The sequence below is a fragment of the Mesoplodon densirostris genome, chromosome 7, assembly GCF_025265405.1.
Source record: "Mesoplodon densirostris isolate mMesDen1 chromosome 7, mMesDen1 primary haplotype, whole genome shotgun sequence".
NCBI classification, from domain to species: Eukaryota; Metazoa; Chordata; class Mammalia; order Artiodactyla; family Ziphiidae; genus Mesoplodon; species Mesoplodon densirostris.
In genome coordinates, this window is record NC_082667.1 from 110,575,081 (window position 1) to 110,601,938 (window position 26,858).

The following is a 26,858-nucleotide window of genomic DNA, read 5'->3' on the forward strand; positions in this document are numbered from 1 at the left end:
ACATTTTACAGTGTTGATGCTCCTCATTAATATCTAAACATAAGGTTTTCAGTAAATCGTGGCTTAAATATCAGCAGAATTCAGAAGACTGGCAGCTAGGCTCTCCCAGCTTCCTTCTCCCCCATTCCCTGGAGGGGACTGGACTGGATAAACAGTTCATACTAGAACACTGATAGTCACTGTCCTGGAAAATTGACAATAAGATATACATATCTAACCATTGTTTCAGATGTACCGTTGCCAAGAGACTTTGCTTAGATGAGAGGAATGGAATAGGGAACCTGAATATGAGATTAGTAACTCCTTTAATAAAATAGTTGGAAGGCTGACCTATTAGAGATTAGCTTCACAAACTGACAAGTTATTCCTGTCTTTTATGATGGTACCAGACAGAGTTAAATCTCTTAGCACCAGGGATGATTTTTTTTTTTTTTACTATTTTGTTTTGTTCATTTTGTTTTTCTAAGAGGTAGAAACTGAATTTATATCTAAATTCTTCGTAAGGGAAAATCCTGAATAAGATTTGAGGGCGATGGGTATTAGGAGATGGAAGCTCATCTCAGGCTAAATGGATGACAAGAAGGAGCAAGCCTGTAGACTGTCAGCAGAAAGCAGCTTCACACTGTCATTAGCTGATTGTTAATGTTCCCTGTGAAACAAGATCAAGTTCACCTGCTCTGAAGACTCTTCTGGCAGTACAAGCCAGTGAAACAGCCCTTGCAGTCCCCCAGTGAGCTTTTCTGACTCAGTAAACATCCCTTAGACCTGTTGAGCCTTAACAGCGCTCTCTCCCCTCCTTCCCTCCATCTTTCCAGATGAACCTGAGGTATGTCTTTCTTTCTTTCCAGTGTATCAAATTCTGGGCCCAGACCAACACAAATGACACTTGTCCCTTTTGTCCAACTCTTAAATGACGGACCTGACTGGGGAGGAAGAAGAGGAGAAACTGATGTGAACAGGAAGCGCGGGTTCAAGATTTCTAAAACTCTATATTTATACAGTGACATATACTCATGCCATGTACATTTTTATTATATAGGTAATGTGTGTATAGAAAGTCTGTATTCAGATGTTCGTAAATGAAAGTATGTATATTATGCAGAAATGGTCTGTCCCCCTCACCTTGCAATTCCTCTGGGGGAAGCAGATTGTAGGTAAGATGGTATTTAATTTGGCCTTGAAATTATGATATTCCTGCCTAGGGCTGTTTTCAGATACAATATAAAAACCATCTAGGAAGCTGCTCTTGCTCTAAGGCCACCCTGCTCTGACTTGGCTCAGCCTCTAGTCCATTTTCTTAAGGCTCACGTATGCCGATTTGAACCCTGGTGCTCACCTGCTGTCCAGCCAGATGCCTTTTGCTTATTGAAAGCCTCCGGAAGCCTCAGGGCTATTCTAGTCCCTCTACTCCAAATGGAGAAAATGAGACTGATTGAGGAAAAAATATATAACCCTGATAGTTTGATTTTTCGTTGAACATTTTACTGTGTTAACACTCATTATTTGTACATAGACATTAGGTTTACAGAATAGTCTGTTTACATCAGCAAAATTCACAGTCCCAGAATAACAACATAACCAGGTCCCATTTCCCCCATGCCTCCACAGACTTCTCTCCACCCTACTTCCTGGATAGTCATCTCTTTAGAAACTAGCATAGCCCACAGGTCTTTCCTGGGCCAAGCCATCCCTTTCCACCACTGACTTGGCTTCTGATCAAGCTTCCACAGACCAACCTTGTGAAGTCCTCACCGCTTCCCCTTCACTTCTGATCTTCTAGTCTAGCTATCCCCCCTCCCCTTGAAGGTTAAGGCAGTTGGTTCACAACCAAGTTGTTGGGTGACCTTGGGTGAGTTCCAGGCAGGCACTGGGGTGAGGAGATGTCTGTGCAAAATTCCTTTCAGGATGATCTTGGGATATGGGTTTGAATTTTTGAAGCAAGAAAGCTATGGGGGACATGCTTCCTGTCCTGGGAAAAATGGAGACCAAAGTGCTATGAAGAAGGGAGGTTAGATTTCAAGTTTATAAGTCATTTGTTCTATGGATAGCTATCTGGAACTAGGTCATTTTTTCACCTCTGCTTATTGAGCGCTTTCAGTTTCTAGGTTTATACCTGGGAAAGCTGTGTTTCTATTAGAGCTTTGAATCCTTCCCTATCGCTTTATCTTTACTCCTAATGGAAATGGCTTCAGCTCCCTTCTCTCTTGGAATTAAACACGTAAAAATTAAGCAGTAATAAAAAAAAATTAGCTCCAGGAAAGGATATGATTATATTACCAACAGGTGAATTTTTCCCATTCTGGGACCTGGAAATGCTTACTCGCACTAGTAGTACATATGAGGGTAGCAAAGATTTCTCCTTTCAGAGCCAAATAATTCTCTCCTCTCTGTTTATGTTACTCTTCCTTGTCTTTCATCCTTGCCTATCAGCTCATGAACATACTCTTTCTCTTCTCTGGTCTTACTTGTCCCGGTTTATTGACTGGCAACAGTGTAAGGAAATGGATTTCCTGGGATCTCCTTGGCATCTTGTAGGGTGATGGAAATGGCCTGAGTACTCCCCACTGTAGCGGTCAGATGACCCACTTTCTTTGGTTAATGAAATATTAATGACTCTAGTTCGGTAGCCATCATGAACAGGGAATGTGGCAAAATGGAAGACCGGTTCCTTTGTTCTTTTCATTTGGTGGGGGGATTCATTTTTTATCTTGTGATCTTAAGATTTTATCTCCCCTTAACTTTGCAGCAGGCTTTGGGCCACTTGCAGTAATTTTCAGTATCCAATGAAAATATAGAAATTAGAAGTGGGTCTAAAAAATATCCTGTTTCTTTTCCACACATCTTTGACACCAAAGGGGTAAAGAGAAAAAAGGAGGGGATGGGGGGCTTAACTGCTTCCTAGTGAAAGCCCGTGGAAACCAGCTGCAGCAGGAAGACCGTGTGGTGGAGGGTGTGCGTGGGGGCCGGGACTCATCGTCGCTCTTTGCTCTTTCTCGTTCAGGATCAATCCGAAAGCAACAGTTAAGTCTTGGCCACCCTTGTTCTCCCTTTTCCCTCTGTCCACTGGCCTGCACTGGTACAAGCTGAGGAGACCCCCGGGGAAGGCACCTGATGCAGGGAGCGGAGATGGGACAGTCATTTTTCTGGCATAGAATTTAAAAATAGAAATATAGAATACATATTTTTACAAGGAAGAAGCTGTTGTCTAGATTTTTTTTTTTTTACACTTTAGAGTGCATGGTTTCAGGGTAGAAAGGAAGGAACTGTTAAAAGAAAAATAAGTACAAGTTTTCTCTTTCAAAGAAAAAAATAGGACAATGAGACTTACTAAGGAAGGGGTTGAGTTTTATACCCTGGGAAGAGCCGGGGAAAAGCCAGTTTTCCCCAACGTGGGTCGAAATTATAAAGTGGAATGTGACATTTTCATTTCACGGTAGCAATTCTGGAAGTTTATTTACACAGTAAGTTCCAAGCTGGAAGTGGACAGTCTCTCCAGTCTTCCTGTCAGTCTCTGTGGTTACGGGGTGTTCCCCGTCAGCCAAAGCAGCACCAGGTGCAGTGGGAATGAAGAGGACTCAGATAAAAAACTGCGACTCAGTATTCTTGTTTTATTGGTTTATGGCTTGTGGGCAGCTGGCTGAGGCCAGGATCTCCAGGGGCCCTCTTTGTTTTTCCCTCTCCCTCATCAGGTAATTCTACACTGTGAGGGTCCCATACCTGGAAGCAGTGTGTTGAGCAGAGAGGGATAGGATCCAGTGGAGTAGTAAGAAAATGCAGCTCTTCCCAGTAACACTGGTATCATAGTCGACTGGCTTAGAACTGATAGGGAGGAAATGAGCTTGGTCCCCACTGTCTAGCCCAAGAACCAGCCTGGGTACCCAAGTGCTATTAGGAGCGGGGAATAAAGAGCAGGATAGGGACAAAGGATGGCCTCCATCAAGGGGCTCTTGTGGTGAAGGGAATTAGGAAGCCCGGAGGCTGTCATCCTTTTTCCACGCAGCCTTGTTACTGAATGCAATGCTGGTGGAGCCAGAAAGCCCTGTGTTCCTGACATTCTTGGTATAATACTAGTGCCACTGTGGGATGCCTTAGCCAAATAAATGAGGGAGACCTTAGAGACAGGGAGAAGGCAATGAAACTGCTCTGTATTATGTCAAGATCTTACTACCACTTACAGCTGAACAGGAAGAAATCCAGGCAGGGGGTACAGGGCATCAACTCTATACCTGTTGAATGAATCTTCAGAAGTCTGCTTTCAAGGATTAGATAGGAGAGGTTTCCTATCTATTCTTAGCACCTCAGCTACAAAGCTCTGGAGGAATAGGACTGGGGGAGGGGGTGAACAGGTAGCCAGGAAGACAAAGTGCAGCCTTGTTATATTTGCTCTATTCCGGCTGCTTTCCCATAGGGCACCTGGGGCTTCCAGGGTTGGGGATGTTTCAGTGCTACCAGTCACGTGTAGAGTAGAAGGTTCAGGTAGGGACAAGGAGTTAATAAGGTAGAAATTCATTTGTTAGATGGAACCTTTGAGTGGGCACTTTTCCTTTAAGAGAGTTAAAAAGAGCTTTTTGGCTAGAGAAGCCCTCCTTCCCATTGCACTTTTGGTCAGGTTGTGACCACAGAAAAGAAGACGTTGGGAAGCAGCACCCGTCTTAGAAGGTGGGATTCTATCTTGGAGATGCCGTGTAAAACTGGGACGGGCGGGCGGTCATGTTCTGGCCTTGCCTCGCTTTGATCCCAGCTTCCCTGTCTTTGCACTCCCTCTCCTTCTCCTCGTCCAGCCACCCCCGTTTGTACAAATTATTTGTACAAATTATTTTTAAATTATTTTTTAATTCAAGAGCCAGTCTTTGCACCAGTGTTGTAGGCTTGCCTATACAGTCCCGATCTCTAAAGCAAACAGCAAACGGTGCGTCCGTTCCCGCTGACTGTGGCCAGCAGGGAAACAAGATTGGCCCTTTCTCTGCTAGGGTACTGCAGAGACACACGCTGGGGTCACCTTCCTTCTGGAACTAAGAAAAGAAGAATACTTTGGGTTGGAGAATCTAAAGGGATGGTGGACAAAGGTTCAGGGCTGAAGTTTCAAGCAGCAGACTCTCCCAACTCAAGTTTGAGGTGACCAAGAGGATTCCCGCCATCAGAGCACTTCTTTCTTCCCTCTCCTGGTTCCTACAGGTGCAGTCCCTGCAACCCACCTTGCCAGCTTTTCCTTTTCTGTCAAGGCAGAGGCGTTTGTGGGTGGGTGAGGGTCTTGAGGTGCTCTGGCCCCAGGTGCCATCTGTGTTTCCTCCTCGTGACCAGAGCGAACCACCAGCTGTGGTCCAGGGGGATCTCTCTCTTCTGCCCGTGGGCCTCCTCACTTCAGCAGGGAGACGTCATCAGCAAAGTCATCATGCTGATGGCGCAGGCAGCGGAGGCAGCGCCACTGACACACCATGAGGCAGAGGGGCAGCATGAAGAGGGCGCAGACGGCAGCCATGACGTAGGCTATGGTCATGAGGGTCGACTCGTCTGTCTGGGGGATGTTGTAGCCACAGTCTTCCATGTCCAGCGTGACAAAAGGACCTTCGACCGCTGCTGTCCTGAACTCATCGTGCACTGGAGAAAGGGCAGATGTGAGTCACAGAGCAGTTTGGATGACACACCCAAAAGGACTTCCCGGGACAGGCCTTGAAAGCAGCCCTTGAGGAGGCCGTAGAATCTCCCTCCTGGGAGATACTTAGGAGCAGGACAGAAAGCTGTTGCTAGGTGGAGGCGTGGCTCTCCTCCCAGGTCACTGGGGACAACAACCCTTTCCTGTCGACCTGTCCAATAGGACAGGGCCCTAAAAGTCAGTCATTCTAAGTGGACCAGAAAGCCAGCCCTACATATACCTAGTAAACTCACCTGCTCCTGCTGAAATTCAGTTGCAAGACCCTGCCAGTAGCATTCAACCTGGGCATACGGCAGCTGACAGGGTCCCTATAGGCCCAGCCTGCCACCCTTGGATCTAGAGCTTCCCGAGGTGCCAAGGCAGCTCTTGCTGTTCTGGGTCTCCAACAGAGGTTGCCAGTCCAGGCAGGGGCCAGCATGCCAGGCGATACAAAAGAAGCACAAGGACCAAGGCTAGCTTTTACACCATACGTGGACTCTGGCTTGAGGCAACTGTTACTCCCTCCCAGACTGACAGGGGCCCAGGTACCCTCACCGCTGGACGGGGAGAACGTGGATAGACGGACCCCACACCCTCGTCCCTGGTGCTCTCACCATGGCAAGCACTGACAGCAAAGCCAATTCGTTTCCGGGCCCGATCAAAGACAACGTAGAAGCCCTCCATGATAACGGCTCCCATGACGGTGCCCGTGGATGACTGTGAGATGGCGAACTTGTAACAGTCGTCTTGGGACGTGGCCACATCTTCCACTGGCCGCAGGTATTGCTAAGGATAAGCAATCAAAGAGTGAGAGTATGTCTTCCTCCGTCCTTCACCCCATCTCTGCCTTCTTGGTATCGATGCCCTTAGGCTGCCTTTCCCTTTGCCAGCCCTGAGCTCCGAGAGGCTGGTTTTTCCCAGAGCCCTTTACCGCTGGGTCCTCATCTATTTTGTCTTCCAAGTTCTAGGAAGCCATGCCTGCTCACTCTTTCTCTATATATCCTTGGTTCCCGTCCTGGGATCCCGCTGATTCAGGCCAGGGACATACCTGTGGAAGGATGGTGATTCGGAAGGACTGATTGGTGACCTCACCCATTAGGTAGAGTGAGATGACCGGGAAAATGTTCCACGGGGTGGTGCCTGCTTGCCAGCACACCAGCTGCTCCCCGAGCCAGAAACCGTCTGGGAACTTCTCCGTCTGTGTTGATGAGAAAAGGATAAAGATGAGGAAACGGCCTCTTTCACCATCTCGCCCCTCCCATTTTCAGATAACACTTACTGGGCCCTTTACTTGCTTTTCCATGAAATATCCAAACTGGGGAAAGGTCAGCCGAAACCCAAGGATTAGAGGAAGAGAGCAAGAGAGTAAGGCCAAAACTTTGGGCTGGGGGATTGTGTGCTGAGCAAGCTGAGGCCCATAGCAGAGAACCGTTTTTTAAGAGACCTAAGTAGAGGGATCTCAGGGTAGACATCTTGGCTCTTGTGGAGGAACGTGCCTCTCACAGACTTCCTGTGACACTGTCATCTCTTGTACCCCTGTCCTTAGTCCCACTGACCGAGGAGGCTGCCTTGATGGATTTGACAGCAGCTTCAAACACTTTCTTGGGCAAACGAAGGTTGGTGGTGCCGCTGTCAACGATGCTCTTGTCATAGTTGTACTAAGAGGGAGAAGAGAGGGTTAGAACATAAAAAGCCTTTTTGATGCCAGGCTTTGGCCAGAATTGGAGGGGTGAGGCTGACTGCTTGGGGTCCTTCCTGGGTTGGCATCCTGGCTTTGCCACTTCTTAGGTGGATCTCCTTGGGCAAGTTACTTAACATTTGTGCCTCAGTTTCCTCATCTGTAAAATGAGGATAATAATACTACCTACCTCAAAGAGTTATTATAAGCATTAAATAAATTAATATATTTGAAGTGCTTAGAATTGTGCCCTGCACATAGGAAGCATTCAATAAATGTTAACTCTTATTATCTTGGGTGGGTAGACATTCTCTAAATCTTGAAAATAAAAATACCTTGTATAATGCTTTTAACTTTTCATAATACGTTTGTATCTGTTCTAATTTAACATACATGAAGAATCTAGGTAAGGAACACCCAAATAGCTTAACTGCCATTTATTGGGTCTTGCTGTACGTCAAGCACCGGGATAAACACTTTATTCACTTTCTCTATTTTCACCACCGTCTTTGGAAAAGCTGTTTTTACTTCTGTTTTGCAGGTGAGGAAACTGAAACACAAAATAGTAACTTGCCTGAGGACACAGAGCTAGAGCAGAGCTAGAAACCCAGGTCTTTCTTACCCCGAAGCCAGACTCTTCTACTACGTCATGTCACACTGCCTCGCAGACGACTTGCCCAAGGTCATAAAGCAAGGCAGTGACCGGAGTCCAGGTGTGCTTTTTTCCATGCCAGACCATATGCCATGCAGCCTCTGGGAAAGTGCTAAGCCAGTCCCTAGCCCCAACCCTCAGGTCCCGCCATGTGACCATTAAGCTCCTTGCTGTTCCATGCTCAGCCCGCAACCCTCCTGCAGGTCCTGCACCTCAACCTCATCCTCCTAGCCTCATAACTCGGCGTCTGGCCTCACGCCATGTTGCCTCCCCCTTGCCTTTCCTTGCCTCCCCCAGGTTTTATTACCTCCTTGCAGTCCATTTTCAGATCCTGTCCATTGATCTCCACCCGCACAATGATCACCTCGTAATACCATTCCCGCCGGATGGGTGTGTACCAGAGGCTGCCCATGTACAGCGAGTGGTCGATCCCCCCGATGATCTAGGGAGAAAAAGAGCCAGTATCCGTGTGCCAACACAGAAGGACAAGTCACCCAGAGGGCAAGCATAGGATCAGTCATTTCTGGGGTGGCAAGGCACTCTGCACATCACCTTTCTCATCTTCCTGCTTCTAATCAAACCACGCCCTAAAGTGATTGATACTTTCTTAAATGTGTTAAGGATGTGTTCAGGGGAAAAGGCTTTCCAGGATTTTTAATTGTTTCAGCATCACACAGCCCTTGATATAAAGTTATTTAAACCTAAACTGGCATCATAAATGTTGAGTGAGTGATAATTTGCTTCTGTTGTAAGTTTGATTTTCTCTGCTTGTTGGAGATAGAGAACCATTCACCAGTTGTCCTAAATGAATTAATAAATAGACTTTTAAACTCCTTACATCTCTGCCTTCTGATCATCAGACTGAACAGTCTTGATTTGAGAGGCCTTATTTTCATTTCCTTTGAAACTTTCCTAATCATCTGTCATCCTTTCCAAGTTTACCACAGGAGCCTCAAGTCCTTTCTGGAATAACGCAAGGAAGGAAAGGGTAGAAAAAGAAAAATGGAGGTGGGGAACACAAAGAGGTTTCTCTTGATTCTCAGTGGTGGGGCCCAAGGCTGTGGTGTGGCCTCAGGGGGCAGGGAAGCAGCAGGGGCTCACGTCTCTGCCCAGTGCCCGGGCCTCCCCTCTCCTAGGGCCCCCACTCACCATGCTCCCTCCAACTGAGGCCAGCACTTCCGACTGGTTGAGGGGGAAGCCAGCACCACAGAGCTGCAGGGAGAAGAGGTTGGGCACGTGGGTCTGCTTTACCAGCGAGTCAAAGAATGGCTCCAGGGAGTCATCAGGCTGTGACAGAGAGAGACAAGGAGTGAATCCTCGCACAGAGGGCCCTCATGGAAAGGGGAATGGGAGGGCAAAAGCAAAACTTGGCGGATGTTCCTTGGGAAAGACCATCCTGAGGTACTGAGATTTGGTAGAGAGAGGGACAGCAAGACACACTGGCAGTGCAAACAGGAAAGATCTGTAGGATCGTTGATCCCCATCTGCTTAACCTGTTTCAGAGTTACGGAGGCCTGTCTTATTCTTAAAGATCTTAGCGTCGATAGAAAAGATAGCCTGTTCCTCTACCTGTCACCATAGTTCTGCCTTCTGTAGGGATGAAATTCAGACTGCCACCCCATCCCCCTGTAAAGTGATTCTTTAAACTGATTTGGTTCCCTCCCTTATTCAGTTCCCTCCCTTTGTCTCCCGCAACTCCGTCCCTGTGTAGCATGCAGTGTGCAGCGTTCAGGCAGAGTGTCTAGGGCTAGGCCTTGTTCCTCTCACCCTGGCGATCTCAGCGTAGGCCAGCCCCAGGATGCCCTCCCAGTTGGAGCCATTGATGAAGAACTTGTCTGATTCAGTGATGGCGGCGATGTTGGCACGCACGGTGACGTTGGGGCCATGGGGGATGCTCACCAGGTCGGTGCCCAGCTCCCCCTCCCACTTGCCCTGGGTGTAGGGCACGTACACGCCCTTCCGGAGGTCCCGGTATGTACTGGACCTGTGCAAAGCAGGCAGAGATATGTTGGGTGCGTAACCACAGCTGGTACATGGAGCCAGCATCTAACCTACTCCCAGACGCCTGATCTCCTCTTGGTCATCTACATAAGACAAGATGCTGTCAGGCTGCTCAACAGAACATCCATAGATCCTTCACCGGGAACAGAATAAGTGACCTTGCAGACAGACGTGGGGAGCTGTCTCTGGGGCTTGCTCTCCTGTGTCCATAGCTCGTATTCCTAGATCTGGAGCTCAGGCCCTGGAAGAACAAGTCTAGGCTTTGTGTATTGTGACTGCTGCTGCTGAAGGGACAGCTAGCGGGCATCTCCCACCCCCGCCCCCTGACCTTATCACGCTCTTAAAGAAAAGGAGCCATTGACTCTTTTGCTGCCTTGGGACCCAGTGGTACCATCTGAGTGGTAGAGAAAGTACCAAGCGGGTGAGCCTGGAACCTCTTCAGCAAATTCTTCCAAGGAAGGAGTTTGCACGAGCACCTCAGCAGGGCGAGCAGGCAAGACACACCACTCGGATGAAACAAGCTGATCACCATGTGTCACCCCCACCTGTGTGGAATCACGCCTCTGACCAGGGCTGGTGTGTGTGATGGGGGCAGTGATGGGACACAGACAAGGAGCTGGAATGAATTCCCTTTCATGGACCCTGGCCATGCCCCCTTCCCTGACTGCCTTCTTTATAGATAGGGAAGTTAAGGGACAAGGGACCTAAGAAGGCGCCTTTGGCATTTGCCTAGTAGTCCAAGAATGGGGTGTCAGTCTCGACTCACATGTTTTCACACACAGATACGCCTCAGACATTAGATGGCCTCTCGCCACTTCCTGCTTTTCTGTTAAAGGGGCTCCCAGATCATCCCTCACTGCCTCTGTTACCTTAAAAACCCACTTCCACCCTCCCTCCCACCTGTTAGCTAAGTCCAGCCGCTGGAACTCCCGGGAGGCAGGGAAGCATTAGCTTTCAGTCCCTGATATCAGGCCAGGCAGTGGGGCCATGGAAGGCTCTCCCTTCCCTTCCTTGAACCGTGCAAAGCCACCGAGAGTAGCCCCCAGGCGAGGACACAGTGAAGGGAGCGGTCACTGCAGCCTGCTCAGCCTAGACTTGGGTGGTGGTGTTAGAAAACCAGAGCCGCTGAGGGGCGTGGGTTGGAGTCCCCGAGCCTCCCCATTCAGGCAGAGAGGAGGAGACCTTGAGACTGCACTGGGAGCTTTGGGGCTGCTCGCCTTCCGGCTTTCCCTCCCCCAGGAAGCTGCCCTATCTCGGAACTGAAGCACTTCCTGGCTGGGCCTCAACTTATCCTTCCCATAGTTTACCTCCTCAACCCTCCAGCCCCTCCATTCTTCTCTTCTGGTCACTGTTGCCTTCTTTTCCCTCCCTCCTCCCTAGCAGGAAGAAAGGCTCTGTGGAGCTGGTCCTTCTCCCTGCAGCCCTCCCCCGACCCTCCTTTGCCCTGGATCCTTGGGAAGAGCCTTGCCCCGTGCTCTCCCCGCACTCACAGCTGCCTCTGGTAGTAGCGGTGCAGGAAAGGGTGGGGGGCGGCCCCCACTGCGAAGTTACTGCTGCCTGTGTCCACCAGGATGTTGAGCTGTCAGAGAAAAGGGAGAGAAAGATGCTAGGACAGGAGGCCTGGACTCACTCCCTTCATTGTCCTGTACCCTCCCCATCCCCCAGCTACGTGGTCTTCCTTTGGAGTGTCCAGGGTGAAGCTTCCAGATGTAGGACTGGACAGGCTGGCCCTGCTAGTACCACAACCACAGACAGAACATGGGGTCCTGTGACACCCTCAGCATGGCCTCAGAAACCTCGTGTCTGTTTTTGTCTTCTCTGCAGAACTGGAACATTTTCTATGTCATCAGAGCCATATAACTGGCGCGCGCGTGTGTGTATGTGTGTGTGTGTGGTGTGTGTGTGTGTGTGGTGTGTGTGTGTTTCCATTCCTATTTCTGTCTACCTGCAGATGCCCTTCCTCACTCTGTACTGGCCCAGTCTGTCTGCAGAGCTTGCCCGTTCCCCTCCTCTCTGGTTCTCCTGGGAAGCACATCACCGGCAGGCAGCCTGGCTCATCCCCCTCCAGCTCAGAGACGAGCTATTCTAGGAGCTGGCACTGACCAGGGGCGCTGTGGGGACCACAATGGCATGTTGAGGCCCACGTGTTTCTGACCCGGGCTGCCAGAATGTGGCTCCCCATGAAGGGCCCCCCTTCTGTCTCAGAGGTGACACAGACCTATGAGTCCCACTGTCAGAAATAGTGGGACTATAGCCAGGAGCCCTGTATGAGGTCCTGGTGAAAAGCCATCTCCTCGGGGCCCTGGTTTGGGCTCATTGAAGATGGACAGGTGTTGTCTTGCTGTTCCTTCTGTGCAGCTCCTTCTACGTCTCTTCTACCTTGTCCTCCTTCCTCCTGAGATGGCCTGACCCCTCCTCAGCCAGTCAGCCGTTTTTTTGATGCCTCCTATATCCTCACAGGCAAAAAAGGAAAGGGCCCTGTCCTCAAAAACACAGTAATCTATAAAGTGAATCCTCTCTTTTTTTAAAAATAAATTTATGTTTTTAATTTATTTTTGGCTATGTTGGGTCTTCGTTGCTGTGTGTGGGCTTTCTCTAGCTGTGGCAAGTGGGGGCTACTCTTCATTGCGGTGTGCAGGCTTCTTACTGCGGTGGCTTTTTTTATTGCAGAGCACGGGCTCTAGGTGCAGGGGCTTCAGCAGTTGTGGCGCACGGGCTTAGTTGCTCTGCGGCATGTGGGATCTTCCCGGACCAGGGCTCGAACCCGTGTCCCCTGCATTGGCAGGCAGATTCTCAACCACTGCGCCACCAGGGAAGTCCAAGTGAATCCTCTCTTGCCCACTTGTGTGTCCTTCACCTCAGCTTCTCCCCTGACCTCAGGGCCCTCCATTTCTGCATCACCTCTCCTCAGTGCAGTGAAGTCAGCTGACCTTGGCCTTGCTGCAGGCTCTGACCTTGTCACATAGGGCAGGTCACTGTGTTTCGTCCCCTCTGCCGGATCCTCCGGCTCCTTCCTGCTCTCAGTGGTCCCTGGTAGGTCTGCTGACTGCACCTCCCCCAGCGGCCGCTCAGGCTTCCTGGCCTCCCCATGGCCACTGTCCCCTGGCTCTCTGACCCTGCGTCCTCCCTCCTTCCCAGCCCCCACTCCTGGCCTGGCTCCCATTTCCCTCCCCGCCCCTCTGCCCCTACCTCTCCCCGGTGTCCCTCTCCCCGGTCTCTAAGCAGCCACTGGCCCCAGATGCTGTGCTTTCAGAGAATCAATAGAGCTAGAGGCACAGCAGTTCAGATTTCAATCAGCCAGGTTAATGATTAAAAAGGCTTCTTCACCCACCCACTCCCCAGAACCCGCTCTCCCACCTGCCAGGACTCTGGTCTCCGCGCCACGGCTGGCCTCAGGCTTACAGGCGCCCCTGCTATCACTGGACCCCAAAGAAAGGGTCTCCTCCACAGCGCTGGCGCCGGTGGCTGTAGGGGGGACCGCCTGGAGTGTGTGTACCTGGCCGGCTCTAGGAGAATCCAACCACCTTTGACACTGGAATGGAGCTTTATCTGGGGGCTCCGCTCGGCTGGCCCAGGCCCCCTCCTCCCCACTCCTCTCCGTCCTGTACGGGAGGAGCCCTCTCTGCAGGTCACTCCCTCCCCAGCCCGGGGGCCCATCAGTCCTGGTGCCCTTCCAGTTCCAGCCGTTCTCCTCACCTGAGGAAGTTCTCCCCACTCCGCCCCCAAGGGGGTCAAGCCCAGGGAGGAATGACCCCTCCCTCCCATTGCCCTCTCTTTAAACCCCCAGCCCCAACACCAGGAATTCAGGCCCCCACTGCTCTCTGTGCTGCCCCCTCTCCACCCTCCACGCACACAAAAAAGGGAAACCAAAATAAACAGTCGCCACTTCCTCCTGAGCAAATGTCCTGTCTATTTGCCCTTTGCACTGTGATCCTGCTTCCGAGAGAAGTGATTTTGGTCCTGTCCTTCCAACATTTCTATCGTGAGCCCCCTGGGCAGCCTGAAGGAGGAGGGTTTGCGTGCGCCCAACCTTACCAGACGCCCTCCCCTCTAATCTCACCCAGCGGGGGGGCGTCAGATGACCCCTCCCCCCCATCTCCCACAAGATCATTCCCACATGCCCCGTCCATCCTGCCTTTCCACAATCCCTCCTTCTGCCTAAGGAGGATCCACCCCTCATGCCACGCCCCCCCACCCCCAAATCTGTATTCTTCCTGTTGGCATTTACAAATGCTTGTCTCTTCACTAAAAAAAAAAAAAAATCTTTAATCTCACATCCGCCTCCAGCTAGCCTCTCTCTCCTCTCCCTTCACAACCAACGTTCTCGGCCAAGCTGTCTTCGTTTCTTCACCTCCTACTCATCCCGCAACCCATTCTCAAACTGAGTTTCGCCTCTATCCCTCCCTCCACTATAAAACAGCCCTTACTACAGTTACCAATGATTTCGTGTCCCCAAATACAAAAGACAGTTTTCAAATCAATCCTCATCTTGCTTGACTTCTCTGGAGCATTCAGCGCTGCCGACCCCTCCCGCCTTGAAACACTCTTCCCTGTCACCCTATCCTGCGCTTTCCTCCTACCTCCCTGATAGGATCTTCTGTCTACTTTGCAGGCTCACTTCTCAAGGCCTGGGCATTGGTCCCCTTCCCCTCCTGCTCTGCTCTGTCCTTAGGCCATCTCATCCATGGCAGCGGCTACAGTGACCACCTATGTCCTTATGCCTCCTGAGCTTTCAGCTCTAGCCCCTTCCTCCCCTTTGAACTGCCTCAAAGACACCTCGAATTCAGGATGTCCATGGCTGACCTTACCTGGTCCTGCCCATCTGTTTTTTCTTCACAGTTTCCTACATTAGTCACCATCCATCTGTTCCATAAGTCAGCAACTTCAGAGACATCCAAACACCTTCCTCTTCACATCCCCATCTAAGGCATCAACGAGTCCTGTCCAATTAACCTTCTTAAAAGTCTCTGAATGTATTCATTTCTTGCCACCTCCTTTGCCACTCCTGGCCAAGCTATCATCATCTCATCCTGGAGTATCACAATAGCTTTTCAACTGATCGTGGTACATCCACCGTTGACCTCTCCAACCTGTTTCTGCACTGTGGCTAGAATGATCTTTTCAAAGTGCACATGTGACCATGTTACCCTCCCATGTCAATGGCTTTCCTTTGTTATTAGAATAAAGACTCAAAGCTTTAACATTTCCTATAGGGCCCTTCATGGTCCAGCCCTGCCTACATAGCCAGCCTAGCTTGTCCCATACTTCCCCGAACCCTGTGCCCACCAGCCACGCTGGCCTCATTTCAGGTCCTCCAATCAGCCATGGTCCCTCCTGCAAAGGCTGTTGGTCATTCACTCTGCCTGGACTATCCTCCTTTCCACTTGCAGTTTTGTCTACTCATCTCCTATCATCCTTCAGTCTGAGCTCAAAAGGGACTTCCTAGGGACCTCCCTGGTGGCGCAGTGGTTATGAATCCACCTGGTAACGCACAGGACACAGATTCGATCCCTGGTCCGGGAAGATCCCACGTGACATGGAGCAACAAAGCCTGTGCATCACAACTGCTGAATCTGCGCTCTAGAGCCCTTGAGCCACAACTACTGAGCCCGCGTGCCATAACTACTGAAGCCTGCACACTAGAGCCCATGCTCCACAGCAAGAGAAGCCACCTCAATGAGAAGCCCACGCACCGCAACGAAGAGTAGCCCCCGCTCGCTGCAACTAGAGAAAGCCCACGCACAGCAAGAGAAGCTGCATGCAGCAATGAAGACCCAATGCAGCAAAAAAAAAAAAAAAAAAAAGGGACTTCCTAAGGGAGAAAGACCAGGTCATATTCTCTGATTAAAATGCTTCTGTAGGACTTGCCACTATAATGTCATACTGAATCTCATCTCCCCTTGTATCTAATTTTTAAAAAAATCCCCATCGTCTCCCTACTGGGTATCACAGTGGCTGGCAATAAGTATTTCTTGAATTAATGAATGCTTAAAGGAAAAAGGGGAAAGAGCTAATCTACCCTATTTTCGGGGTGAGGGAGGGATCTCTCAGGGGCCCCCAAGCTATGGGTGTTTCTAGGTTATAGGTGTGGCTCTAGCTCAGACCTGCCTTCCTCTCACCAGGCCCCCTGGTTTGATACAGGCAGCCCGGAGTCCTGGAGCCATCTTACTTCCTCCCCATCCCTTGGGGCCAGGCCAACTCAGAAGTCCCTGTAGAGCTTGCCTATAGATGCCCAGAGGGCCGCAGCATGGAGTCAGGGCTAGGTCAGTGCCAATCACTTAACAAACAAATATGCCCCTGGGGGCCTCTGAGGGATGGCCGCTTCACGGGAAGTGCTAACAAGCCCCACAGGGAAAGGCACACTTGCCCATTCCATCCTGCAGGCAAGGATCCCCTGGAGGAGTCTGCAGCAATAGATCTTGGGCGATGAGACAAATGTGGAGCTGCTGAGTTCAGGGTAAGCTCTTTGTTCCCCAGTCCCACCTGTCTTGGCCCCAGCTCTCACTAGCAGATGGGAGTTGCTTAGATTCTTCTGGATGAAAAGAGCCTTCAGGAGTCATCTGTCCATTGACCTGGAGATATGGGAGCTTGTTCCAGTTCTGAAAGATCTCTAGTTATTAAGATCCACCACCTTTCTTGGCAGCCTATGCTAGGGTCTTACCACTTTCGCTCTGGGAAAGGGCTTTTTTTTTTTTTTTTTCCTGCTGTGCGTTGCCGTGCGGCATGTGGGATCTTAGTTCCTCGACCAGGGGTCAAACCTGTGCCCCTACATTGGAAGCTCGGAGCCTTAACTGCTGGACCGCTGGGAAGTCCCTGGGAGGGGGCTTTAATTCTTCCTGCTAAAGGAAAGTCTGTTTTCTTCTGTGTGGGCCTCAGAGTTTACGGGGGAAGAGCCCTTATATTCTCGTAGTATAAGCCTTTCAGCTGAAGCTGAGATGTAGGAGCCTTTCTTCCATTTCACAGAGGAGGAAACTGAGACCAAGGGTAAATAAGAACTTGACCCCTCTTACACATAAGCCACAAAGCTAGGACAAGAGCCCCTTGGCTCTGACCGAGCCCCAAGTCTGCTCTTTCACCTTCTTGACCTTCCTGTCTCTCTCATTCTCTCTCATTTGGAAAGGAAGTACATGGTAGATTGTTACACTAATGAATCAGACGCCCTGTCTCCATGCCCTGGTGTGATCCCCTCTGACATTGACGCTGGGCTTGGCCATGTGACTTGCTTTGACCAATGGGACATCAGCAAAGGAGGAAGGCAGAGGCTTGTTAAGTGCTTGTGCACTGGGGAGACTGGCCTCTTGGAATGTGGCCCTGAGCTTGTACGTGAGGAGGCTCAGTCTTGCCTCCTTGAGGATGAAAGACTTCACGGAGAAAGAGGTCCAGCAGGCCCGGCTCAGTCGGGCCCCCAGCTGACCCACCAGCTGAATGCAGCCACACAAGGAGCCCAGGTAAGGTCTGTAGAATCACAGCCAGCCCACAGAATCCTGAGAGACAATGGCTCTCGTTTTAGTTTGTTACACTGCATCAGATAACTGCTACAAAACTACCTGAATTAAATCCTGAGATCCTTGACTTCGGGGCACCTACCCACCCATCGGTCAACTCCAAATACCATCTCTTATCACTTTTCCCCTCTCTCACCATCAAGTTTCTCAGTAGCACAATGATTTGTCACCTCTGCATATGCTGTTTCCTTTTCTTGAAATGTTCTCTCCCTGTTTCATCTAACTTCTGTTCAATTTTCAAGTCGTGGTTTAAACATTCTTTCTCCCAAAGGTCTTGCCCTGATGCCCCAGCCCAGATTAGGTTCCTCCTCTTGTAGGTCCTCAAGAACACCTGTGCTTCTTTGCCTACCCTTTCATCTAACTTGAAATCATTTGTCCAATGTCTGTCTGTCCTACACACTATGAGCTCCACAGGGTAGGGAGCACATTTCTGTGCTTATTATCTAATTCTTACCTAGCCCTCAGTAGGTGCTCCAAAACAATTTTTTTTAACTGTAATTGCCTCAGTTGCTGCAGGTCTCTGTGACTCTACAGAGTCTTGCTATTAGTTCTCAGCCCCAGGGTCCTTGCAGGGGTGATTTTCAATCGGGTACTGTGTATGGTGATGATGGCAATGGATGCCCACTGTACCCACAAAATTGAGTAGCCACCCAGGTTCTTAGAGCAGTCGGAGTGATTTCAGGACTCGCTGGTCCCCGAGTCCTCTGAGTTAGCTTCATCTGCTTCCCTAAGTGGACATTCCCAGACCTGAGCTTGCCCAAGGCTAAGAGATGGGGGCAAGGAAGGACATGAGGAACCTCAAGTCAGCAGCTGGCCATGGCTGAGAGCCAGCGCAGCACACAGCTCCTGCCTCGAACTGAGTCTGGCAACTGGGTCCCATCCAGGCTCCTCTCACCTTGACCAAATCAGCTGACCCAATGGAAATGGACTCCTTTCTCAGACATATCCTCTGCTTCCACTTTGCTCTGCAGGCTGAAGCTGGCAATCAATACCTGGGAGCAAGCAGGCTCCCTGGTGCCACTTACCCCATCTTGGGCTGTTTTTTTTAAAGGAATCCCAAGGTGGTTGGGTCATCCCGAACTTTATCTAGGGCAGCCTTCCCCCTTTAGACAGGATGCTCCATTTCCCCCAGGCTCAAACCCAGCTCAACTAATTTCTATCAGTGCTTCCTATTCAAATGAGATGATGATGCGAATGGTCAAAAAACTTACATGTCTGTTCTTAAAGAAAAGATCTAAGACAATGGTTTTCAAACTTTTTTTCAAGCAGCAGAACCCTTTTCCGATCTCATTCAGGATCCCCGTGTACCAAAGAGAAAAAGCAGAGATGCTCTGCTTTAGGGAGAGCTTTTATTTCTTTGCTTCATCCCCTCCCTGTGGTGGCTCTCAAGGCGTCTCTTTAGCACCTTCAGCCTCCACGGAACCCATCTGGGAAATCCTGCTAGGAGGGTATCACAGCTACTGCTACCTGCTTTTCATTGTCAGACAGTAAGTCCTTCCTGTTGTCTAACCTTGTCCCATCCACAGTTTACAGGGGCTGTAATAGTCTCTGAGTCTGTCCTCAGGTGAGAATGAAGCTGATCTCTGGCATAAGCCCACTTTCCTCCATGGCACCTGGTTGTGCTCAGCACATAGTTCTGTTTGCTTGAGCCATTGGGAGATGCCAGAGGTCATGCCTTGTGCTATTTGGTGAAAACTCCACAGGCGCTGGAGTCGAACAATTGGGGGGGTTCACCAAACCTGAGAGGCCAACCAAGGAGACATCCAGCCTGTACACAGTGGGGTTACAGTGGCCAGCAGACAGGGTAGCCACTGGGCCCATCCTGCCCAGGGAAGCTCAGGGCAGCTCTAGGACCAGGAAAATGGTGTTTCCTTTCCAGAACTCCCCACTGCCCAGGCCCCCTCAAGCGAGATGGCTCCCAGCAGACAGAGAATTTAGTTGGCAGGTAGGAGGGCTTCCCTGAGAGATGTTTCTCTTCCTGGATTTTTTTTTTTTTTTTTTTTTTTTTTGTGGTATGCGGGCCTCTCACTGCTGTGGCCTCCCCCGCTGCGGAGCACAGGCTCCGGACGCGCAGGCCCAGCGGCCATGGCTCACAGGCCTAGCCGCTCCGCGGCATATGGGATCCTCCCAGACCGGGGCACGAACCCGTATCCCCTGCATCGGCAGGCGGACTCTCAACCACTGCGCCACCAGGGAGGCCCTCTTCCTGGATTTTCAACCAAAATTTCTGCTTAGCTCTTTACTGGAGATACCCAAGAAGGGCTCTTGATCATCTACCTCAGTGAGGGGGCACGGTCTTTCTCAATGCCTCTCCCACTCCCAGCTGAATTCTTTCTTTCCAGACCTGGGGAGGAAGAGCAGGAGACAGGTGTGAAAGGACAGCCTAAGAGTCCCAGCAGAGGCCTACGTGCAACGAAGCCCAACCCCAGTTCATAGGTTGCCTCCCAGTGCCTGAGGCCCAAACTGTCTTGACTGGGGCTGGGCTTCAGGGTCATCTAACTTGGAGGGTGATTCTTTGAGTTCAAAGGTTTTCGACCTTTTAAGTACCAGAACTCAATCAATCAATCAGTCAAACAAATCTGGAATTCCACTGTATAAATACAACAAAAGCTGACCTATTCTGGGAGATCTGGGGGCAGGTGGGACAGGGGAGGGCTTGGTGAGGGGAAAGGTGGAAGGTACAGTCTTGCCTCTTACCTTTCTCTTAACCTCTCCCTCACCCTTGAGTTCCCTTTACAGAACCCCACAGATCTCAGTCTGAAAACCATTCTAGGGAGGGGGTCAGGAAAACTACTTGGCGTCTTCATGGGTTCTGAGATCCTGAATCCTCATAGTTTTCTACTTCTCTGATCATTTTCTTTTGCTCCCTTGATCCCTCGTCTACATCCAATATTCTTTCCCTAATCGTTTTCCTCTTCTCTGTCCATTCTCTCAAACAAGTTCATTTGCTAACTTGGCTTCCACAAGCACCTCTCTACAGGTGACCCCTGAGTCTACCTGTCCAGTCCCAACTTGTCTCTTGGCTTCCAGATCCCCATTCTCAGCTGGTTGCTGGATACATCCACAAGAATTGTCCACTGGCATCTCAAAATCAACCAACATGTCCCAGACTATGGAACGCTGGAAAGAACCAAGTATTTGGACTTGGAACCCAAAGACCAGGATTTGAACCCTAGCTCTGTTCTTCCCTAGCTGTGTAATTTTGGGCAAACCACTTAATCCCTCTGAGCCTCAGTTTCCTCCTCCGCAAAACAGACATGCTAATACCTTGCCCTTTTTAACTAAAGCAGAGTAATAGGGCTTCCCTGGTGGCGCAGTGGTTGAGAGTCCGCCTGCCGATGCAGGGGACATGGGTTTGTGCCTTGGTCCAGGAAGATCCCACATGCTGCAGAGCGGCTGGGCCCGTGAGCCATGGCTGCTGAGCCTGCACGTCCGGAGCCTGTGCTCCGCGACGGGAGAGGCCACAGTGGTGAGAGGCCTGCGTACCGCAAAAAAAAAAAAAAAAAAAAAAAAGCAGAGTAATAAACATGGAATTTTGGTAAACTATACTGTGCTTTAAAAGCTTGCTCCTTTTGCTGTGTATCTTGTTGCAAACACAGTCAGAGAAGTTCAAAGGAGGGAGACTTCTTCTCTTCCCTCTCACCCACCAGGGACCGGGAACACCTGGTTGACCTGACAGGTGAATGCTGGCTCTCTGAAGACGTCTTCTCTTTTATATCTTCTTTCAGGCCCATGTGTCCTAATTGAAATCCTTGTCTCGGACTCTAGAACATCCAAGTTATCCTGCACTCTGGAGTAGTTTTCCTAGGACCAAAATTCACTAGACCATTTCTCTGCTGCCCCCAGAATGAAACCCGGTGCCCACTCAGCCTCACAGCATCCCCGTCACAGCTTCCAGCTTCTCAGCATAGTTCACATCTCTCTTTATGAAGTTTTTTCTCCCCACCCTCCAAATAGCAAAGCTTTCTCATCTTTCTAGGCCATATTCAAATGCTACATTTTCTAGCAAGCCTTTCTTAACACTCTGTCAGAAGTAGCTGCTTCTTTCTTTATACTTCCAAGACTCACTGTTCTTCTATTTGTACCAGATGCACTTGGCCTTGTGTGATATTTAGGCGTTTACATGTCTGTGTCTCACACCAAATCGTGAGCACTCCAAGGGCTGAGACTATGACATATTCTTCTCTTTTGTGAGTAGGTGCTCAACAAATATTTGTTAAACTGAAAATTGCCCATCACCAGATTTCAATCCTCACAATTAAATTATTGGCCTGTGTTTGGATAGTGATGCTCATACTGTTATAATGAGATGATATCCTTTCATTTAAGCAAAGAGAATGAAAATGCTTTCTCCAAGATCTCTAGTTCTGTACTTACAGTGGCCCATCAACGGTTCTACTTAAAGGTCTTACACTTTATTTATTCATTTGCTCAACACTTTTTAGGTGCCTGTTCTGAGCCTGGTGCTGTCATAGATATTAGCCAAAGAGAAATAAAACACTACAAAAATTCATTAATTAAAAAAGACATTGTCCTCAAGAGCTTGGTGTTTTATGAGGGAAACAAACACAAAAACAGTGACACGTGCTCATACGTATAGTAAGGAAGACGTGAGTAGGTGTCAGGAGAATGGAAGTGGGATCTCAAACTCTCTCTTCTTCTCAAATAGGTGGTATGGAAGAGTAGGGAGGTCAAGGGTGAGACACGGTCTCAGCTTACTGACCTGCCAGTTATTTAATTTTTCAGTCCCCATTTCTTCTGCTAGAAGCTGCAAATGGTAAGACCTTTTTATATACTGCAGGAATTACTGTAAAGAACAAAATAGTCTATGTAGAATATATTTTAAACTTTTGTAGGACTTCCCTGGTGGCGCAGTGGTTACAAATCCACCTGCCAATGCAGGGGACATGGGTTCGAGCCCTGGTCCGGGAAGATCCCACATGCCGTGGAGCAACTAAGCCCGTGCACCACAACTACTGAGCCTGCGCTCTACAGCCCGCGAGCCACAACTACTGAAGCCCGCGCGCCTAGAGCCCGTGCTCTGCAACAAGAGAAGCCACCGCAATGAGAAGCCCACGCACCACAATGAAGAGTAGCCCCTGCTCGCCGCAACTAGAGAAAAGCCCGCATGCAGCAGCAAAGACCCAACTCAGCCAAAAATAAGTAAATTAATTAAAGAAAACTTTTATAAACTGTAACCATAAATACAAGGATATATTTGTACACCCATAGTCCTAAACCATGCCCTCCTGCTGACTTTCTCACAAATGGTCTTGTCATGTTCTAATTCATCCCAGATCGGAATCTTGAAATCATCTTTGACACCTTCCTGCTCACCCTTCACACCAATGTCACCGAGCCTTGCATCCCGGTCTTCCCTCCTTTATCCACCTGATCATAGCCTCACTCTCTCCTTGTCATAGCGCTCCATACTTGGACCTTTGTGACAGAGCCTCCTGCTGCCTGCATCCCTCAGTTCCATTCTTTCTAAAATTCAGATGCCTCTTCCTAAAAGATTGCTTTCTTTGTCATTCCCCTGCACAAATAAATTCAATTTCCCCCTTATTTCTGCAGACCAAAGTCCAAACCTTATGGCTTGACATTTAAGGCTTTCGGCCACTTGGTTCTATCTTATTTACCCAAACCTGTAACATTAGCTGGCCTGGGTTTCTCACTGTCTCCTGAACGAACATGCATAAGCCCAAACACACATAACTCATTCTTTCATTCACTGTGTCCCCGCTTGGTCTCAGGGGATAGGGTGGGAAGGAGTGGACACACAAATGAAGTGCAATCACAGTTCGGGGGGACTTTTCTGCACTGGGAATGGTCTCGACCCTCCCATCCATCCTTCAAGACCATGCTCATAGCACATCTTCACGAGGCCTTGCCTGATTTTACCTCCTCCAGAACACCTATTGGGACTTCCCTGGTGGTCCAGTGGTTAGGACTCCGCACTTCTGCTGCTCCGGTTTGATGCCTGTTTGGGGAGCTAAAATGCTGCATGCCGTGCAGCCAAAAAAATAAATAAATAAAAATAAACTGAAGAAAAGAACCCCGCCCTCAAAAGAATATAGATGGAAAAAATTTTTTAAAAAAAGAACACCTGTAGCACTCACTCATGGTACTGCTATAAATCAATGCTTTTCAAACTTGAGACACAGCCCCTGAGGTTCTGACCTAGTAGGTGTGGGGAGGGGCCAGAGAATTTACATTTCTAACTGGCTCTGATGACAAGGGTCTGCAGTCCTCACTTTGAGTACAACTGCTGCAGATTACTTTGTACAAGCACTTATACTTTCACTTCCACACTAAGCTCTGGAGGTAGAAAATATATTTTCTGTCTCTTTGTGGATCAGTCCCCCAAAACCAGCAATGAATTGCCTGGCATATAGAAAGTGTTCCCCAAGTTTCACTGTTGCTCGTTTACAGTACTGTGCCTTTCACCTTCTCATTTGGGGCTTATAACAACCCCACTGGGTCGGGAGAAAGGGCATCCTTCTCGCAGACTGTGGGGGGCAGAATCAAGTCACCACAGAGCACAGACTGGCTGGTGTTGGCTCGGGTATGGAGCCGTAAGCCAACTCATAGGGCTGCTCTAACTGTGGTCTCCCTGCCACTGGCTTCTTGGACTGGTGCTGAACTTGAAGCCCACTTTTCCCTTCTCCTAGGAAGGAGCGGGAAGGAACTGACATTTATTGGGCAATTACTCTCTGCCAGTTTCTGGACTGGGGGATGTACATATTATCTCAGGGGTCCAGGGAAGTACAGTAATGGGATCCCCCATTTACATGTTTTACATGTAAAACATGGAGGCTCAGGACACCCAAGTTTTTATGCTTCCTTGCAGAGCAGAGAAGAGGCAGGAGTGGCCAGACAAGTTAGGAGAAGGTGATTTCACATTTACTGGAGGCCAAGTGTGTGTCCAGGTGCATTGTTCTAGGTGCTTTCACCTGCCTAGTCTCCTTAATCCTCACAATCACCTTCCAAAGGAGATCTCATTTCACCCATTTTTAAAGACACGGCAACAGCCTCAGAGAGGTTATATAATTTTCCCAAGGCCACACAGCTGGGAAAAGGGAAAGCTGTGGGTTGTGGAGCTGGAATTCCTGGTCTCTCTGACCCCAAAGCCCTTGTTGGTCCCATAGCCCCGTCCTGTGTCCATGTCACAGGGTCTCTGCACAATTTGCATGGTGCATCAGTAGCAGAAACGGGACTAGGAACCAGGTCCACACAGCCTCCTTCTCCCTGACAACAGCTGGCGTTCTGTTGGCTCAAGCTGCTAGAGGCCTGGATTCAGGCTCTGTCCTTACACTGATTCAAGACTGTTTGTATTACATAGGCAAGAGGAGGGGTAAGTGGGGAAGACCAGAGCCTTGGATCAGCTGGGAGGTGGGAGGTAGGCCTGGGTGGCATGGTCCTCGGAAGGCTTGCTTCCATCAGGTAATTGGGAAGCGGAGGCTTGTTTTTCCCTTAGATCCGGTGTGAGAGCTGTTTAGAAGTCCAGGAAGTGTGGTGGTTCCCTCTGCCCGTAGACACCATAGACACACTCCCACCTTCACAGACCCTCCCAAGGACAAGGCTCCCAGACACAGATCAGGGGGAGGGGGGTGGCTCAGAGATGTGAGGGCTCAGATTCAAGGTGACACTCACCAGCACACAGAGCCATCCTGCCACCCGTGCCCGGGCTCACCCACAGAGGAGGCAAATGCTCACAGAGGGCTGCTCATGGCACACTCCTACCCGGCCAGAGGTACAGAGGGTGAAACCTCCAACCAGCCACCTTGAGTGTACCTTGGAGAATTGTCAGGAAGGATGGGGGGAGCTGGCAGGCAATGTTTTCTCCGTCGCTGCCATCCCCCACCCCTGAGCACCTATCAGCTCATGGAGGGAGTCTCATGCTTAGAAGGGGGCTCTGGCTCCTTTGCTCTATGCAGTTTATGATCTGTCCTTTCCCCAGACTCAGTTCAGTTCCCTCTGGCCAGGACTTGGGAGGCATCAGGTGGGGGAGGGGCTGGCGTGCAGGATGCAAAGCTGGGGAGGAAGTAGGGGCAGGGGAAGGCAAGAGTCAGCCCGGGGCTTCTGGATTAGAGTGGAGGTCACAAGGAACTCGGAAACCTTGCTTCGCTGTCCTGTGGCAGCTCAGACACGGGGAGAAAAGGGCCGGTCCAACTCATGCCAGGATTCCTTGGTCCTCAAGATGCTGGGAACCAATGGTCAGAACCCCAGATGCCAAGACTGGGTGACCAAGATCCAGAGCAGTGGGGTTGGGAGACTCAAGCTTGGTCTGGGCTGACACCTGTTCACAGCACCCCTGTGGTTTGGACTCTTCCCCAGGTCAGGCTCCCCCCACTGACAAGTTTTTCTTGCCCCAAATCCTTCCTGAGCCATGTGTGTGTGTAAGACAGAGAGAGGGGAGGGCAGACAGAAGCCTGTGAGGGGAAGGGAAGTGGGAAGGGGGGCTTTGGGGCTGACTGCTGCCAGTATGATCCCAGAGGACAGGTTTGGGAGAGGGTCCCTCCAGCCCGCACCGTGCAGCCCATTTTAGCAGGAGCCCGCATGCTGCACCCCCAGCCTGTCTCCCCTCGGCTCGCTCGTGCAGGAGGGAGGGTAGGGCTGGCCCGGCAAGCTTACCGTCTGTGGGGGGCTGCCCACGGTCATCTCCACGTAGTAGCCCTGACCGGACTTGCCCCTCAGGTTGTCCACCATCTCCACAAAGCTGCCCCTCCGGCTGGGCTCCTCGTTGGTCTCCCGGGGCAGCCGCAGCCCCAGGGGGGCGCCCCCCAGCCCGCTTCGCAGGGGCAGCCGGATGCCAGGCTGGGAGCCGTGGGCAGGCAGCACCCCAGAGCCCATCCACAGCAGGAGCCAGGGCAGCGCTTGGGCCATGGTGGGCCCTGGCCTTGGGGCGCTCTGGGCTCACTCCAGCCCGCGACCGTCCCTGTGGCCTGACCCCAACTCTGGGTGCTGGAGGTGGCTTCTCAGGAGAGTGAGCGGTGAGGCATCAGGGCTCCAGCGCCTGCAGGCCCCTCGGCCAGCCCTGGGTCCAGGCTGTGGGGAGCGGTCAGGAGAGATCCACAGAGAGACAGGAGGGGAGGAGACGGATCCGGCGCCTGGCTACATCTGGACAGCGGTCCAACCTCAACAGAGGTCCGGGAGAGGCCGGCTCGGGCCCCCCGGGGGGCTGGGCGGGGCGGGCATGGCAGGTCGGAGGCTGCTTTCCTGGTGTTCCCGGCGGGGCGGCAGCAGGGGAAGGGTCAGGGGCTCCGGGCTCCTACGGCTGCGTTTGCTGCTCAGGCCACCATAATCCCGCTCCCAGCTCCCAGGCAGCCTGGGGAGACGGAAAGACTTGTGGCAGCGGCTGTCAAAGCCAAAGGGTTTTCGCTTTTCCCT

General features: G+C 50.6%; 2 protein-coding genes across 5 annotated transcripts in view; one reads left to right on the top strand and one right to left on the bottom strand.

Moving 5' to 3' along the window:
• Nucleotides 1–9,147, top strand: part of RNF214 (ring finger protein 214) — a 67,787-nt gene extending 58,640 nt beyond the window's left edge. For all 4 annotated transcript variants that reach the window (XM_060104838.1, XM_060104837.1, XM_060104839.1 and 1 more), the window contains one exon: nucleotides 849–9,147. In XM_060104838.1, the coding sequence (XP_059960821.1) occupies nucleotides 849–914 (66 nt within the window). In that variant the 3' untranslated portion in view covers nucleotides 915–9,147. The remainder of the gene's footprint in view (nucleotides 1–848) is intronic.
• On the bottom strand, nucleotides 4,814–26,858 carry BACE1 (beta-secretase 1). Its single transcript, XM_060104840.1, has 9 exons — nucleotides 26,103–26,858; nucleotides 11,454–11,542; nucleotides 9,730–9,946; nucleotides 9,112–9,249; nucleotides 8,270–8,404; nucleotides 7,189–7,290; nucleotides 6,681–6,830; nucleotides 6,247–6,418; nucleotides 4,814–5,598 (listed from the first exon to the last, which is right to left on the bottom strand). Exons 1-9 carry the CDS (start codon nucleotides 26,352–26,354, stop codon nucleotides 5,357–5,359), a joined length of 1,497 nt encoding a protein of 498 aa, XP_059960823.1. The 5' UTR covers nucleotides 26,355–26,858; the 3' UTR covers nucleotides 4,814–5,356.

What these genes read in the sequence shown, in the direction of transcription:
- BACE1 (XM_060104840.1), bottom strand. Translation starts at nt 26,354, where the DNA reads ATGGCCCAAGCGCTGCCCTGGCTCCTGCTGTGGATGGGCTCTGGGGTG. An exon ending in TGGGCAGCCCCCCACAGACG is followed by an intron (nt 11,543 to 26,102) that starts GTAAGCTTGCCG and finishes TTTCTCTGACAG; the next exon opens with CTCAACATCCTGGTGGACAC. An exon ending in CCATCAAGGCAGCCTCCTCG is followed by an intron (nt 6,831 to 7,188) that starts GTCAGTGGGACT and finishes TCATCAACACAG; the next exon opens with ACGGAGAAGTTCCCAGACGG.